The following is an 18,433-nucleotide window of genomic DNA, read 5'->3' on the forward strand; positions in this document are numbered from 1 at the left end:
CCAACCTGTTTGATTCTGTGATTCTCTGACCCACACCTGTCAGTAGCCCTCGCAGGGCTCATCACTCTCCTCACCGTGGGCAGCTGTGAAGTGTTGGTGGAGGCTGTGGAGACCTTGTCCTGCAGCAGCTCCATGAGTTGAGGTCCATTCCCTCAGAAACTCCAACTAGTGTGTTTTGTTTTTAAAGAGTTTAAAGCGGTAGCAGAGCCAAAATCAGGGGATGTGGCGTATGGGGACAGTTAACAGGTGATGGGTAAAGATAAAGCATCCCTGGGTGGAGGTTGGGAGCAGCAGATAGAGTCCCACAGGGATACAGGTCAGGTTGGGGCAGTGACCTCATCCAGGTTACTTGGAACAAATAAGATTCATCACACACGCTCTACATTTAAAAAAAAATTATTTTTTTAAATCAATAATATCAGCACTTTCAGTGTAATAAAGCAGCGTGCCTGTAAGTCTGTCCTGTCACACCCTGGTTCTTTTATCTTACCAAATTACTGTATTTTGCCAAATACAGCTGTGTGTATCCATGCCTACTTCCTCAGCTGCTTCCCTCCCTGGGAAAATCCTCAGCCTCCAGTTAGGTCCTCAAAAAATGTATGGGAAGAGCTATGAGCCAGCCAAAAGGTGCTGGGAAAGGTGCAGTTAGAATCAGCATTTTACCTTCAGCTCCAGTGCACCTTGGAGCAATTCCAGCCCATGGGGAGATTCCCTCTACCATGTGATTAAACAGAGCACTTCTTTAGAAACAAGCTGCACTGCTGAATTCCACGGGTGTTTGGTTAAGTAAATGAGACATGGCTTGGGCTTTATAACAAAGGGATGAGATGTAAAGGGGTGAGCAGTCTTTAAATGATCAGCAATGAAACTGCCGTGACTGTACTAGCACAGGTTTCAGGATGTGTTGCCAATACCTTCTGTCATGCATCTCTGTGGTGGTAGTTTACCTTGGAAATGAGGGAAATACACCATCCATTCCGCTGAAAACATCCTCCCACCTCTGAAATAAAAATTGGGTTGGCGTTATTACAGAGCAGGTTTGTTGGGGTTTTTTTGCTTTCCCAAGTTTTGGGTTTGAAATAGGAGTCAGGGCAGTAGTTTCAGTCTTTTTGAGGCAGTAATGTACGCAGAAGAATATCTGCACGTGTGCCCCGTGTCAGTGTGAGACCTGTGTGCGCGACAGCCTGTCTTGGCAGAGTGTTGATTTCTGTGGGGTGTGAGCCAGTGAGGAGGTGTTGTATGACCCAACCAGGTGCCATGTGTGCAACCTGCAGCCTGAGCCCTGTGGCAGGCCACAAACTGCAGCCACCCATCCATAGCTTTTCTGCCAGGGTCTCCTTTTCAGCTGCTTTCTCCCATAGCTGCAGGCAGTGAGCACTCCTGCTTTGCCAAATTCATCAGCTGACATTAGGGCATGTCTGTTTTCTTTTTTTTTCACTCAATACCTCAAAGCAAAGAGGCCTGTTGAAAGCTTTGCTGGGCTTCAGTATTGTTGTTCCACAGTTTAATTGCTATTTCTCACTGAATAGCATCTTCCTAAAAAGAGATTTTCCTTTCTATATTGTTTCTATATACGAACCTGTCATTCTCTATGAGAAATATCATCTTTTATAGTGATGAATTACCCATATGTTTTTATTTTACTGATTTTTTTATTTTTCCTGATGCTCTTCTGTAAAATATTGCTGCCTCTGATTGAGGATTATTTTATTTTTAAACAATATGTTTTCTTTCTGTAACAAATGTTATCATTAATACTAAGCCCTAAAAGAATGACTCAGGAGAAATATCCTATCCTGTCATCTTGTCAATCTGTAATTGTCTTTGTTATTCAGTTCTAAGCAACACAGTTTAAAAAATTACTTCACTATAACTCCAACAAAATATTGCATCAATGAAATGACTTTAGATTCCAGAAAGTCTAATATATAAAATCTCTTCCAGCCTGATGCTGATCGTTCATTAATAAATTAATTCATATCTAATAATTATTTCCCATAAAATAAATTTCCTTTCACCAAATGTAGCAAACAGTTAAATTCTTCCCCCCCTCCTATTATATTCTGTTTTCCCATCCCTATTAAAAGTTTGTGCCTTGAGGCCTACCAGCAGGGCATGCAATACCTACATTAAACCAAATTTAAAAGTGAGGGTGCTCCTGCTGCTAACGTCCTCAGATCACAGACATGCAAAATGAAGGAACTGGCAGGTGAAACTTTAATGGTAGGAAGTGTAGACTGAATACTTGGGGAAAAAATACAGTAGCTCTATACGACGAAAAAGTCCTATTAGCATTTATGTACTTCAAAATGACAAGTGAGATGATTCTACATAACTGTGGGGCTTTTGGCTTTTGTTTTAAGTTAAACCTTGTGTTGTAAGTATAGCATTACTTACTTTTTTTTTCTTCAAAAGATTGTTGCTGCTATGATTATGTATTATTTTGAACATTAACACAGTGCCTGTCATTGCATTGCACACTGCACCTTCCACCATTAGTCCATAACTTAAAGTATTATTAATACTAGGACCTGGGAGAGCTTGAGGAAACACAGGAAATCCCGTGCAAGTGTGATTCCTGAATCAGCTGTCCCTGTGCAAATAACACAAACCCTGTTCAGCCAAAGACTGAAAACCACTGAAAGTTAGATATGACCATTCCTATGAGGAGAGGCTGAGGGAGCTGGGGGTGTTCAGCCTGGAGAAGAGGAGGCTCAGGGGAGACCTTCTCACCCTCTGCAACTCCCTGACAGGAGGTTGGAGTCAGGTGGGGGTTGGTCTCTTCTCCCAGGCAACCAGCAGCAGGACAAGAGGGCACAGACTCAAGCTCTGCCAGGGGAGGGTTAGGTTGGAGATTAGGAAGAGATTTTTTACAGAGGGAGTGCTCAGGCATTGGAATGTGCTGCCCAGGGAGGTGGTGGATTCCCCATCCCTGGAGGTTTTCAAGCTGAGACTGGATGTGGCACTTAGTGCCATGGTCTAGTGACCACGGTAGGGTTGGACTCAATGATCTTGGAGGCCTTTTCAAACCCAGTTGATTCTATGATTCTATATGTTGTGTCCTACTGAAGTAATGCTAAATCCTGAAAAGATTTGTGTGGAACTGGAGTTGGGTTTTACACATAATGCACTGGAAATAAAAGAGAGTGGACTGGGAAGCAGCTCAAGAAGGATAAGAAACTGCCCTGCCGTGCAGACATTGTTTCAAGAAATGTTGGTTTTGTTTGTTTGTTTTAGGTAAAATGAATGTGTTGCCTCAAGCAATCCTGCAAAGCCCAGGGGAGCATCCCAGGTTCATAGAGCAGACTGTTTGCCCCTCATTAGACTTCGCAAGGTATGTACCTCTTTGCTTTCAGAGCATCATTTTTACAGGGAATAGCTTCAATCAGCTGTGCCAAGGTGACCACTTACGTTTGCTTTTTTTGCAATATTTACAACTGCAAAAATCAGAGGCAAGGAAATTCTCTCCTAGGGAAGTTTCACAATTAAAAGGAAAAAAAGTAGAAATAGGCAATGTGTCCTATCAAAGGTAGATATTTCTTCCTAATTCTTCAAAACCCCTTCAAGAGCCATAGGAAATAGTTCCTTTTTGCATTGATAAGAATGTAGCTTTTTGAAAATGTACTTTTTTGGATGGAAAACTAAGATTTCTTTTTTTCATTCAGGCCCAGGTTTGCAACTCTCAGAATAAAATTAATAAAACTGGCTTGAAAAAAAACATTATCCTGGACTTAATAACTGAGAGAGTTAACAGCAGTGCCACAATACTTCAGCCCATCTTCTTGCACTTGCCTGCCTGGCTTCCCTTTTAGTTACCCTTTCAGTTACCTGGATCCATATTTTTGACCCACTCGGGGAGTACTGGTCTCTCTGCCACACTACACTCTTTTTCCTGGAATTGCCCCCATTTCTGAGAGAATTGTGGTTATTTTCTTCTTCCTCCTCTTTTGTTTTTAGGGCATTTTCCCCCAAATCCTAGCATTCCCCTTACCCTTTGGCTGGAAGCTCTGAGGCATCTCAGAGTTCAGCAGCTGTATGTCCATGTCTGAAAGCATAGAATAAGGACATATCTTACAATTTATTTATTTTTTGCATCTTTTGTGGCTGATGCTGTGTTCTGCAGTCATCAGGGATTGATGAGAGCCAGGTGAGTTCTCCAGAGTGAGGTGGAGAACTCACCCCAGAGGTAGGTGGGAGCCTTGTGTCTTCCCTTTATTTGGGAAGATTCACGATCAAAGAGATCCTGTAGAAATTGTGCCTGTCTGCAGAAAAGAAGTGTCTGATTCTGTAGTGACCTAGTGATGAGAGCAAGGCAAGCTCTGCCATTTTCTGTGATAGGAAATGTTGGGAAAGCTGGGTCTGAGTTACCAGAATAGGTAGTGGGGTTAGAAAATCAGTTTGGTCCTTTCCGCCACTCCATTCTGCTCTTTGATTAAAGGAGAAGGTATATTGATCATTAAATTTATTTTTAGGAAAACATCAGTGTCTATTTTTTCCTGTGTAGACTGGGAATGGAAATAGTTACAGGGAGACAGGGTGAAATTGTTAGTTCTGGAATAGGTGTCCATTTGATTAAAATGATTTGTCTTTAATAAGTGAGTGATTTAAAATTAAATAGGAGCCAATTTACAGGTGGAGTTTTTTATACACTATTTATGAAATATAGTAAGTCATTATGGACACACTGGAGAAATAAGACTAAAAACAACTTGGAAAAAGCAAGTGACAACTTGTGGAAGCAAAGAATTTGTGTCTTTTAGCCAGTGATATCCTCACCTCAGTTCTCTATGAGCAAACAATGTCCATTCTGAGTCACAGTCTCAGTTCTTCACACTAATTAATTCTATTGCTTTTAATTCTCATTGCATGTAACAAGCTATTATAAATAGTGACTTTTTGAGCTAATGGAATTTTCTAGTGTGTTTTTTTCCTCTGTGTCTTCTGCCTGTCTTTTCTGTGTTATTGCTCATTAACATCACTGATAATAGCAGCCTGAATGACATGAGTATTTATTAATTTTACCAAGTTCAGTTCTTTCTGATGGATAACAGTGTTTGTAGTTGCATCAGTCCAATGCAGGTTATTGCAGAACTTATGCAAACAGTAGTTAGTTTAGAAGTTTTTGGTTATGATTTTTTTTTCCCCTTGCTGTAGTTGTCTTTAAGTTTGTGGGTGTTACCAATCAGAAGGCAGAAATTTATACCTTGGCTCTAAGGCAGGTGACATTTTAAATTGCATCTGCTTCTAAGGGCTTTAGAAGAAGGCAGCAGGCTTTCTTTTGTTCCAGGGTGAGACGATTTTTAGCTCAGCTTAGATAAAATTGCAGCAAGCTGATAGTGATTCCCAGGAATTTGCCTGTTGTAGTTGACTGTTTCAGTTTGGGCGTTTGGCTTCCCCTCCTTCCCTCAAATATCTGCTGTGTTCTCTATGTGCTACAGATGTACAGAAATCTCATTTTTGCAGTCTTAATGTACAAAGGTCAGCCAAGGGTTTTTTTGTGTTGACTATTTAATTCTTCACATTTATTTGCCCGGAGATGCTGGGTTTTTATTTTCCTATTGCTTCATATAAACCTATATCATCTTGAACTATGTTTTACATCAGTTTAAAGCATGCATTGATTACTTTATCCTCGTTACCCTAATGATATTATGTATCTTCCTAAAATGTGACTATTTTGGTGTTAAAATTTTGGTATTGATTGTAACCGAACACGATTCATGAACCGAATATAACTAAATATGACATAACTGAACATGATTGATGATAACTGAATTTTAATGCAATATCCATAAGGTGTACAGTTAGCAAGATCAGCAGCAACTCCTATGGATTGTGCTATGTGTAGCCTGGCAGTGTAAACCTCTGCTGGTGCCACTCAGCAGCAGCAAATTCTGGAACAAATCGAAACGCACTCATTTGTGACGAAAGTTTTCACTGTTACATTGTCTTAAATACAGATATGTCAAAATATCTCTGCTTTGCTTAGCTATTTTGTTTTCATTTAAATGAACTTCATGAAGTGTCTTTGGTATTCTCAGAGCAATAAGGAGGGTGATGCTTATATTAGCTAACATTCTGAAAAGAATTTACTCTCATCACTGTAATGAAAGACAGCAGTGTAATACAGGCAGAGCAAGAGGAAAGTAATAGATTTATGTGGAGCACTAATGCTGGATTTCTTTTATCTCTGAGTGATTAACCAGACAATCTTTATGCTCTTTTACAGAAGAATAAAAATAAATTCGCATTACTTTTATAAAGATAATATCCTCTACAGTCAGGATATCAGAATCTATTTAAATATCCTTTATGGTCAGTAAGTGCAATTATCCTCTCGAGGCATCTCTTGTGTATCAGAGTGCAGATGCAAAAAGATGATAGCTGAAGTGAAAGGTGAAATGATGTACAGTCCAAATTTTAAAATCAGGTCCATGCATCCTGAAATTTGCTCTGTATTTTAATGCCCTTTGGATTACCCCCTTAGTGGACAACCTTTTGCAATATGCTGCTCAAACCGTGGACAGCCAAGTATTAAAGGATTGCATGGCACCAAGGAAAACAGTTTGCCTTGGATTTGGGAATTTTTTTGTTGATTTGCCTTTTTTTTTTAATTATTTTGAAAAAGCTAAATGCACAATAGATTGGCCCACTCTGGGTCCACACTAACAACGTGAGAATGTAATGGTTCTGGTTTAGGAAACAGTTTAAATATGGATAGTTTAATCAATTATTATTGATTTAGCTAATACACAATCTCTTTCTAGCTTAGACAGAAATATCAGATAACCAGGTTCTTGAAAGCTAATACCAGCTCTGTTTTCTTTTAGAAATAAAGATTTGAAATAGCTACAGACCAAAAAATTAAAAAGATATTTGTATGTGTTTATAGAATGTCTGATACATTACTTTGTCAATATTTCAGTATTTAGCTCTACTTGGCAATGACAATATATTATACATGCTGCAGGAGTCTGTGCTAGCACCTTACAGTGTGTCTTTTAATTTTTTTCATTTAAATTTAGGATTCATTTGATCAAAGACAAAGATGGCATAGATGATTATTTGGCGAAGAATATCAAAGGGTTGTCAAAACAAGAAGCTGCTGGGTAAGTTAGCTTTTTTTTTTGAGGCATTTTAACATCCACAAGTTTATTGTTTCCTTTGTTTCTAGTCATCATAATCATTTAAATTTAAAGTTCCCTGGGCCCTACCCTTTATAGTGGAACTTGGCATTTAAAAATTGAAGTTGATATTAAATAATGATGGTTCATTTCTCCTGATGTTAAATATATCAAAGCATTTATCGCTTCAGTTTTACTAATTTGTATATTTACCGATTTTATCGCTTTTTTAACATCACTGTTAAGATGGTGTCAATAATTATATTAATTATATTTTAAATTGTGTTGCCTATTTTTTTCCCCCTTCTCTTTTTTTTTGTCTGAGCCTTTGTGAAGTATCTCCTTTGGGGTAGAAGCTTCATATACCGACACACACGTTCTTGTAATTTTGCGTTACTATTTAGCCAAGCCCAAGTCCTGACTTCTGTGGTGAAGCATTTAATGTCCCATTAGTTATTTAAAAAGCCAGTGAATGAAAGAAATCTAGATAACTTGTGATTTCTTACAGCTGAGGTATTTACATTTAGAAGTTACAAGAGACTATGACTGACTTACTCCTCCGTAGTCTTTTAACAGATCTGGGGTTCAGCACGATCAAAATTCATGAAAGAATTCTAACAAATCTGGATTGCTGCTTGCTTAAGTGAGCTGATTTATTTATTTCAATATTTAAATAATAAAAGGATGCATACACAAGGGCTCTAGGCACCTTAACAATTAATATTGCAGGATCACCCTTGCAGCATGAAAACATTCTATCAATCAGGCAGGAATTCGACCAGCTAGTTCCTTGCAAAACATGTTTCTTTTCTCCTTCCTAGCCTAAGAATGGGCCTGCAAACCTTCCCTAAAAGCTTTCAAATTAAAATCTAGAACATTACTAAATTGGAGTTTAGAGGTAATAACTTTTTCAGTGTCCTAAAATTATAACCATAAAACAGTTTCCCTTTTTTGTGATACATGTCTAATTCACCTTTATTTTTACAATGTCAACATGACGAAACTCATATATGTTCTGCTAGTCACAACAAGGACTGTAATGTATCTGGTCTGCAGATCTAGGAGAGCAATCTGTTTAAGGCAAATCATACCCACTTCTTTTATTTGAATTCAGAGTAGGTTCAAAGATGATGGACTAAGATTATTTCAATAACAGGATTGGGCTGGACCTTCTCAATGCACCATCCTTGTGTTGTGCAAAGTTCAGCCTGCTCCTCTGCTTCTGTAGGAGAGACTCTGTTGTCACAGTCACAGTCTGTGGGAGAGAGCAGCCTGACAGTGTCAGGAAAGTCAGTTAGGTGAGGCAGTGGAAGTGCCAAGTTGCTGCTCTGTCCGTACACGTGGTTGATGTGGGACGGTTACCTTTGATCATGCTGTCTTAATAACCATGCTGGGTGTCATAGCTGGTGTAACTACTCCCTGCTGAAAAAGAATGAAACTAAGGCATTGGAATGTGCTGCCCAGGGAGGTGGTGGATTCACCATCCCTGGAGGTTTTCAGGCTGAGACTGGATGTGGCACTTAGTGCCATGGTCTAGTGACCATGGTAGGGTTGGACTCGATGATCTTGAAGGTCTTTTCCAACCCTGTTTATTCCATGATTCTAAGAATTCCTGTGATATGAATTATGGGCAGTGTAGTTGCTCTGTGAGGAGAGAAGTATTAGACCTCATGAAGCAAGCACAGAACTTAGTACATCCCCTTGTTATCACTCCAGTTCCACACCACCTATGCAGGGCTGCTGTAGTCATTACCCTGCCACAATTGTCACAGGCTAATTTGCCTTCCCAGGGAGCTGTTTCAGTCTTTAGCCCCAGTGGAGTTCCACAGTACACACACCATGTGTGTTCTCTCCATGATTACACAGGAAGTCGCTGCTATTTTGGGAGGGCCTTGGGGCTTCACAGTGCATTTTACAGCTCTGATTTGTTCAGGTCAGCCTGTTACAGCTGTTTTTAAAAAAGCAACACAAACAAACAAACCAAGACAAACAAATCCTCCTATATGATTTTTCTTTTTATACCCAAACCCTGAGTCTGGAGGTTGTGGAAAAGGAAACCAGCAAGGACATTCACAATGAAATGAGAATCTTATCATCTGTTCTGCAAAACCTACACAAAGTGAGGTGTTCCCTTGCAGTTTCCTGGTTTCAAAGTTATCAAAGCCTCTTAGAAGATTAAACTGAAATATCATATGTATTCTGGTTTATTTCTATGGAGATTTTAAAAGTGCCTCTTTTAAAAGGTTACATTCATGTTCTGTGTATTTAATTCTCCTCAGAATTTTAGCTTTTGATAATAGGTCAGCAGTTACAAAATTTCTCTCTATATACAATTTGCTAAGCCTCTCCATAAACCTGATAAAATAATTTGAGAGCAAACAAATGATAACAAACTAGCTACACAGTTCTATTAGTGCTGTGCTGATCTAGTTAGAAAACACTAAATGCATCAGCTGCAATTTAAAACCAATTTATAAAGGCACTGCCATATCTGTGGTCTTACTGAAATCAGTGTTGTGCTTTGCACATCTCAGCAGACTACAGATGCTTTTATTTTAAAGAGATGAGAAACAGCTTGTAATGTGCTGTGAATTATTTTTTAATAGGTTCCCTTCCTGTAGTAGATTATTGCACTTCTTTCTTTCATTTACCACCTAAATATCTGTACTTTTGTTTAATATGGAGGTTAATTTAACATGTCAGTGATTATTTTGTCAGGCTCGGTTCTTGTAGCCACATTCCTGTCTAATATTAGACATTTTTTTCATGCGTATGTTAAGCAGACAACAAATTTATTATCTTCTAAATAAAGAATTGCATGGGTACTGTCAGATTTAAGGAAACAAGCAACATTATTTAAAGCCTTTCCCTAAAATTGTATCCTTCACCAGTCTTTAAGATGTACTGGTTTCTTCATAGCTGGAGGAAAAAGAGGTTGTAGTTATCCTTATATTGCGCAATGTTGTACTCTGTTCCAAACTTCAGCAAAAGAGAAGAATTTCATTACATGTGCTCATGATATAATATCTTTTTTCCTGTGGAAAAATGTGGAGCTGTTTTTTCACTATTTTTCCTTGTCATTTTTGTCCCAGGTTGTTAAGATAGAAGAGGGGGAAAAAATTAGTGCTTTAATTCTATTAAAAGAGGATATTGCTTTGTTTTTTCATGGATTTTGTTTCGTTTCCTACTCAAAGACTTTAACTTGAAATAAGAAGTGAAAGTGGTGCAAGAAGTGAAAATGGAAAAAAAAGTAAAGGTTCCCATTAATGCAGAATGTGAGGGAATTAGGCTTTTGTAAGCTTGTGAGGAGGTTGGCTGACTCCAGTGGCCTTCAGTGTGCTTTCCCTGATACTTTCTGTGCTTAGTCTTGACTCACCAAGTCATTAACAGCTCAAACTCACATTGCAGTAAAAATTAAAAATAGTCTTTATGACTGAACTAAGAGTCAAAAAGTTCACGGTGAACTGTGAAGTAAAGCATTTTTCATCAAGAGATTGATTCCAGGGTTGAATCTTCAGATGAGTCTGGAGCCTAGAATGGGCCAGGATTTGATATTGTCATTCCTGTTTCCTGATCTTTTTGTCAGAGCCAGAAAGATCAAGTAACAGTTCTCTCCTCTTCATACAAATGAAAATTGCCCAAAGACGACCATATCATCAAAAACGAGTAGGAAGAGAGACTTTGAAATCTATTTGATGAGAGGAACAGCTTTGCTTAGCAGTAACAAAAAAAAATTATTAGTGATGTTATTAGATGTATTTTGAATACATTTGAATAGGATGATGGAGTTCTACTGTCCTCAAGTCTCTGGTAGTCAGATGACATCTCAATTATCATACAGAGATGGTAAAGGCCAACCTAGATATGCAGAAAATATGTATTTGTGTTTTCTCCCTGTGAGTGGGGAATCAGTGTGTTATGGAAAAGCCTTGATAAATTTGTGTCAGTAAAGACTTGCTCTGGCATGATTTTTTTCAGTCAGGAGACAAGATTATTTTATACACATTCTGTCAGATGTTTTTGAGATACAGTGGGTTGTCCTGCTTAGAATTCTCCAATGGCCAGTCCACTTCGAGATTAACTGGAACAGGAAAAGGCAAAGGCTTTCATTCCCAGGTGGGCTGTGACCCCCAGAGCAGTTGTCAGCCATCTCTGCCAATACTGGGAAGATTGATCATTAAACCACTTTGCAGATTGGATATTGTGAGATGGAAAATAAAATTTTTGCTCTAGCAGTGATGACTGATGAATATAGTAGCAATCCCTTACTTTCATAAACTTTTGTCCTTCCCTGCAAAAAGAGCAAAGGGGTTTTCACCTAAATTTTGCTAATCCAGAGGACTAGGCTAATCACCCCATATAATCAATGGAAATAATCAAGACAAAGTGATGTGATTAGTTGGGCCCCATCTTTTAGAATAAGGTGGACGATACTTTTGAAGCACCTACTTCTGTCCATGGCTTATAGACAGAGCTTAGGGTGATCAGCTCAGATACAGACATGGACATTTACCACTTGAGTCCCACACTGGCAAACTATGGAATTTTGACAGCTGTATAAACGATGAGGTAGAAGTCTCAGAGAATTGCATTCTCTGGTTCCTGAGGCAGCATTTCTACAGGAAGCTGCCAAGGCCAGAGCAGAAGTGACCTGGCATCCATTTCAAATCTTCTATTGGTGCCATCTGATAAAAGATTATTTTTCTATTCTTCTGTCAGAGGATTAAAAGGGACAAATTATTTTCTAACCTACTCACCCCCCAGGTGTCTGCTGTTTTCAGTGTCAGTACCAGACAGATAAAGTTAAGGATAAAAGATGTGGGAAAATTAATGAGGGATTAAGCATTAGATAAGTTTGTGGAAATAAATTATTTCTTTCCTACATCCTTATGTCTTCTACCATTTGATCTCTGAATATTCAGCCCTATCTGTCCTCCAAGTCTAAAGAGGGAGAAACTTTCTTACCTGATGGGAAGCCAGGATGACCTGGAGAGTCCACTGAGGGAGAAGAATGAGGTTTGTGGGCTGATGGAGAAGAGATGACCTAGCTTGAAGGGTGTTTTATTCCATATTTTCTTCATAGCTATGAAGTAAAGCACTGCTATTAGACTGGAATTTTCTGACCTTGTCCTCTGTTTATAAATTACATAAGTCATGAGAGTTCCAGTACTCAGCTTTAGATTTATTTGTTTCTCTATTTGGCCATATTTAGTCTTTTGCATTGCTGACCAGTTCTTTAAGGAAGCTGAGCACAAATAGCTGATTGGGGATTTGATTAATCCTTACTTTTTAGCAGCTGTCACCTGTACCAAATAAATTAGTAAGGTGACTTCTTAGGGGACCTATGAAATCTTTTATTCCACAAATAGATTGGGACTTTTTTCATTGACATCTTATCCTATTGTCAATGGGAGATTTTTCACAGCCTGAAGTCTTTACTGGAGCTTCCTGATTTCAGCATCCTTAATTTAGGCTTGGGAATTTTGTGTTGTAAGGTGTTATAGACAGAGGCTTGGGAATTTTGTGTTTTAGGGTGGATTTGCCCATTTCTGTGTAAGGCTCTCGAGGGACAGGGAGGGGCTCTCCAAGGGTAAGGGTTAGGTAAAGTATCTTGTTGGTATGGGACTAAGGAAGGAGGAGGAGCAGCAGCTCTGACTAGAAAGTTAGCAAAAGGCAATTTCAGATGAAGACAGATGTGTAGGTGCAGATTCTGCTTTTCCCTTGTTTTTCAGTCCTTGATTGCCCAGTATTTGATTTCTAGTGATGTACTGATTGGAGTCACTTGCATTTCTTCTGTGTACAACACTATGAAAACAGGGAGAGAGGAGTGCTCAAGGCTGCTAAAGGACATAGCAACAAATGGAGAAAGAAGTAAATTTCTTTCCCTTTCATGTTCAGGTCTTGGCAAGATTTTGCTGTTCTTCCCAGTGTCTTTGGATAGGACCTGTAAGCACCTCATGAAACTCTTTGTTCACATTACTCTGGTTGAGAACTGGTGGAATTTTGTATCAACTCAACTGCATTTTGTGAGGATATTTCTTCACTTTTAGATACTAAAAACTATGGAAAAGGGTAAATCAGAACCAAAGAAATGTATCCTTTCAGAGCAAAAGAAATTTTAAATGAAGGCACTCTATCCCAAACTCCCTGCTGGATGTGGAAAGGGAGATGGCACAAGTCACTTAGTGAGCTGGATGATAAATTTTAAATTTCTTTCACAATATTATTTAAATATGTATTTTTTTTCTGTCTGAATAATTCCTAACAATCTTGCTTGCCATGACCAGGATTCAATGTTTATTAAACAACTTTCAAAAAGAGATTTTTAGCACTTAGAGGCACACATTCTTTTTGGTCAAGTGAATGATCTCTGCGCATTTCGGGCCTGATAAGCATATTATTTAGTGTAATTAGGCAGTGATCTAAGGAGCAGAGCTGTGTAGGAAGCGAATGGTTTGCCTTTCCTAAAGAAACTTCTCTGTGCATTTGTGTAATGTGAAAGGTTTTTTTCTTGAAAAGGTTAAAAAAAGTTCTAATCAACTTCTGTACATTATGTAGAACTTCATTTTCTAAACTCTGCAAAAGAAAGTTTCATATTTAATGGGAAATCATGAATTATTCCATTTATTATCTACTTCCTCCTTTCAAAGACATGATCTGGATAAAAGGCGGGGTGAATAATTTCAAAAAATACAATACATTTTTAATGGGAAGGTGCAAACTACAGATTCTCATGACTATTAGCAAGTATAGAGGAAACAGAATTTTACTTGCAAAAACTCATCAAACTCTTGCAAAGATAAAATACATGACATACTTTAATAAAGAAGAACACAGTGAGCTGAAGTTTTTCTTTTTTTTAATGTAACTTGTTGTTTTTGCTAAGTTTGGTCTTACGGTTTTCTAGTGCTTTCATTTCTCAATAGTTCAACAATATTTAGTAGTGAAGCTAATGTACAAGCAATACACAACTGACTTCTATTTTTAAAACACTCCATAAAGGTGAAGCATCTGGAACACACAAATAGAGTCTGAAATAAAGGCTGTTTAATCTGCCTTGGTACGATCATGATTCCCTAATAATTTTCACCGTGACTCCTTCTGCACTGTATAAAAACCTCTTTTTCATCTCCTCTTAATCTCCCTGTGGTCTGTTTGTCCTCAGACTATTGAGGAAGTTCACCTGGGGACTTGAGTGAGAGATCTCCTAAACAAAACCAAAAATACTGTGGGAATCATTCATAGCAACACTGTAATCGATGCATAGCCCTGGATGGAGTTTATGCTATTCCATAACATCAGTGTGAGAAGATAAAATAAATAACTATGATTATCTGCTTTGCTGTGAAAGAAACTTGCAGGGAAATGTAATGACTTCTTTGATGTCATGCAAGTCAAATGGAAAGGGTTCCAAACTCAGATGTTTCTAGCTCTCAGTCCATTAGGTCAGCTCTGAAATAAAAGTGCAGAAATACTTCATTTGGATAGATAATAGTCCATAAAACATGGTTGGAATTAGTTTTGGTTAAGGAGTGTTATTAATTTAAGTATAAAAGCAGAAAGATTAGTGAAAATAATAGTTTTTCTCTGATTATATTTAAAAAAATCATGGCTCTGAGTGCTTTTGTATGATGAACATTTTTTTAAGGGTAGCACTTTTCTCTTTATTTTTACCGTTTTCTTTGCGTTTATGTTTAGGGACAGAATGTTCCAAAAAGTTCATTGCTAAATTCCTATTTCCACTTTCTGGGTTAATGAGGATTCCTAATTACAACGGTACTTACATACATTTAAAAATACTTTTTCTGTGTCATGCTTTGATGTTTATAATTGATTAATTTTTCATTTTATGGAGCTTCGAACAAAAGGAAGCGAGTTGAGTACGTGTGTTCTTTGCGGGATCCTCCTGACAGGTTATGCTTCCCCCTTTGATTGCATGATTTAGGTTAAAGTGTGGTTTGACAACAGTCAGTGACTCTGAGGCAGCAGCTGAAAAATGCTGCATTGCTTATGCTGAAAGTTATTGTGCATATGGTATATATACATACGGTATAAAGTACCTACATATCTATTTATTTACATATATTTATTTATACATGCTTTATTTCCCTCTTTCTAGCAACAGTTCTGAGTGCATAGCTCCACAAAACTTTGCTAATTTAAAAAGTCTGCCTTGCTAACAAAAATCAGTTTTAACTCAGGTTTTTCCCTCTCGTGATGTGTACAAATTGTCATGCAATATTTTTTGTTAAGAATTAGAATAGAGAATTCTTTTTGTTTTATTTAGGGTTTTTTTGGGAGGGATATTATGCTTTTTGCAATAGGACATTAGCTATTTCATCTTCATAGTTTGGAATTAAAAAACATTCTCCCCCCACCCCAATACAATTCAGTTCTCAGGCTCAGCAGTAAAAAATTCTGAAGTGTAAGCGAACCATCTATTACTGCTTAATGGCATCTACTGTACTGTCATATCTTTTTTTAATGAGATTACTATAGTCTACAATTTAACATATTACCATCCAGTAAATATTTCATTAAAAGAAAAGTATTTAAACGGACAGTCTTTAAGCTAGGATTAAAGAGGCTCTGTCCTGATACAGCTGAAATAGCTTTGTATCAGTAGCAGGACGTGGGGAAAATGTGCTGAGTGCCTTGACCATCTGAGGACTTAGCAAAGTCCTTATGTATCTGAATTTTCACTCAGAACTGAGATACTCACACAGCTCAGATATGTTTTGCAGTTAGTTATGCACCTGCTTTGGGGGGATTGCAGCCCAGAGATGTGAGACATCAGCACTGCGAGTCTGTGGGTTTGTGCCACTGTAACCTGCATCGTGGCATCACTGAATGCCATGGGCAAACCTTCAGCTTCCACATTTCCCAAGTATTTGCACAAGTATTTGCTTTCTGTGTCCAACAATGCCAGCAGAAATGTGAACCATATTTTTCACGCGGGTCACTAATGGTGTTGTAAAACTCTTCTTGATTTTTGTCTGTCCAGCTCTAATTAAATAATAATTCGCCTTTCAGTTCTTACTCTGAGCAGCCTGAAGTTAGAAACTCTTACAGCATGTTTGACTTTTTCTGTGTGTGTTTTGTATAATATATTATGCTTCACTTAATGCATATGTATTTCAAATTTTAGTGAGGAAATTCTGGTGTCCCCTCGTTTATGCTGTGTTTGTTTGCATATAGGTTGAACAAAGAGGAGTTAAGTGTTCACATATTGATGAAATTTAAATTTTCTTGTGGATTTATAGACAGGAAATGTGAGGGGAGGTAAAATAAATGTGTTTAAATAAACTTAAGCAAAAAATCTTGATTATTTTTTCAGCATTTCGTGATGCTTATCTAAGGCATTTATATCAGTCATTGACTTGCCAACTGCAGAAGGAAATCCCAAGTGGATGAAACCTATTTGAATACAGTTTTTAAACATTATAATAATTGGTAGAGTAATTATTTTACACTGGAAGTAGACTTTAATATTTTATACACTATCGTTGTTTAATCCATGCCATTTTGTGCTTTACAAAATGGGATTGCTACAGTACATTTGTATTGTAATCAGCAGCTGCCATTAACCAGAAGTACTAATTAAATCCTACAAAATCTAAATATACAAAACCTGATATTAGATACATCTAGATCTAAAAATCTGCCATCTGAAAATAGTAGACTTTGGGATTTATTTTGCATGTCTGTAATTGGCCACAGCAGCCAGGAGGATTAAGTTTATGAAAAATTATTCTGTTATGCTATACTGACTGTTTTGATTATTTCTAAGACCAGTACCTTCCCCTTGGCCTCTTCATTTCTTTTTTCTTCTCTCTCTTTTGGGGTAAACCAGCTTTATTATGCAGGATTTAAGCTAAAGGGATGTTATATGGTGCTGTCCTGATCTCCCAGCATTGCTTAAGAGTCTTGTGAAAGTACAATACCATAATGTAGGAAAGTCCTTTAGGCTGGAACAACAGTGTCATTTCATCAGCCTCACTGAAGGTTACTAATTATTACTTTTGCACTGGAAAAGGCAGATTAGAATCAGGTTTCTGTGATTCCTCAGCAGGACTCTAGATCGTTTTATAACAGTAATGATAATAATAAAAAGAAATCCATATAAGAAAACTGCTTAAGTAGCTGTATAGTTAAAGAAAAAAAATTGAAATGCCTTTAGCAATAACCAGGTACACTTAAAGCACAGTGTTAACACCAGCAGTGCCTTGTCGAGCTCACAGATCCACACTCAATAAATAGCTCCTTCCACCCGTGTGATATTCTGCCACACAAAATCATTATCACCTTGGCCACTAAAATGGCAACTTTAACTTTGGGGGGTTATTTATTTGGTGCTAAAAATTCCCCTGACACACAACCCACCCCCATGGCAGGGAGCCTGAAGCTCACAGGATTTTTCAGCACCTTAGGAGAGAACACTGCATCACAGTAACTGCTGGTGTAGGACACGTGTGTGACACCTAACCAGAGCTACTTGGGCCTCATTTCCCTGTTTTACTCAGTAAACAAACATGCAACAACATCACGGGGTTTCAGTAATGCTGGAGATGAGGAACTGAGGATTCTCAGCTTCTGCTAGGATTGTACTAAGTATTGTGGTTCTCCTCTGTTGGATTTCATGGATTAAAAAACCCCAAACAATTCTGCTTTAAATTAAAACCAGATTAATTGACATTTTTGTTTTAATCACATCGATAGAGGTAATATAAACAGATTTCATTTTTAAAAAAAAATAGTTTGCTTGCAACAAAAAAAATCCAACTGAACTCTTTTGGTCCTGGCATCATAAAAAAAATAGTTTGCTTGCAACCAAAAATATCCAACTGAACTCTTTTGGTCCTGGCACACACACATCCCCTTTGTTCCGCTGGCAGCGCCGGGATGGCGTGTCCTGCAGTTTTCCAGATTTCCAGTAGATGCCCCCAGAGACCATTAAACCCCTTGAACGGCGCGACTCGCAAGGGAAGAGAAGTCTTTTCCCATCTCTAAAAAAAATAGTTTGCTTGCAACCAAAAATATCCAACTGAACTCTTTTGGTCCTGGCACACACACATCCCCTTTGTTCCGCTGGCAGCGCCGGGATGGCGTGTCCTGCAGTTTTCCAGATTTCCAGTAGATGCCCCCAGAGACCATTAAACCCCTTGAACGGCGCGACTCGCAAGGGAAGAGAAGTCTTTTCCCATCTCGCTTCGGGAAGTAACATAATTGTTCAAAGCGAAGCGAAAGTCGCCGTGGATGCAATGTAGAAAAAGAAGCTCATTTCATAGAATCATAGAATCTTAGAATTT

The 18,433-nt window shown here is 38.1% G+C and overlaps 1 protein-coding gene across 1 annotated transcript in view; it reads left to right on the plus strand.

Moving 5' to 3' along the window:
• Positions 1-3,237: 3,237 nt before the first annotated feature.
• Positions 3,238-18,433, plus strand: part of LOC103806388 (tetratricopeptide repeat protein 29-like) — a gene marked incomplete at both ends in the record, with an annotated part of 27,534 nt that continues 12,338 nt past the window's right edge. The window contains 2 exons of the mRNA XM_009079075.1: positions 3,238-3,334; positions 7,026-7,109. Of these exons, the coding sequence (XP_009077323.1) occupies positions 3,238-3,334; positions 7,026-7,109 (181 nt within the window). The remainder of the gene's footprint in view (positions 3,335-7,025; positions 7,110-18,433) is intronic.

This window comes from Acanthisitta chloris, unplaced genomic scaffold (genome assembly GCF_000695815.1).
Source record: "Acanthisitta chloris isolate BGI_N310 unplaced genomic scaffold, ASM69581v1 scaffold36367, whole genome shotgun sequence".
NCBI classification, from domain to species: Eukaryota; Metazoa; Chordata; class Aves; order Passeriformes; family Acanthisittidae; genus Acanthisitta; species Acanthisitta chloris.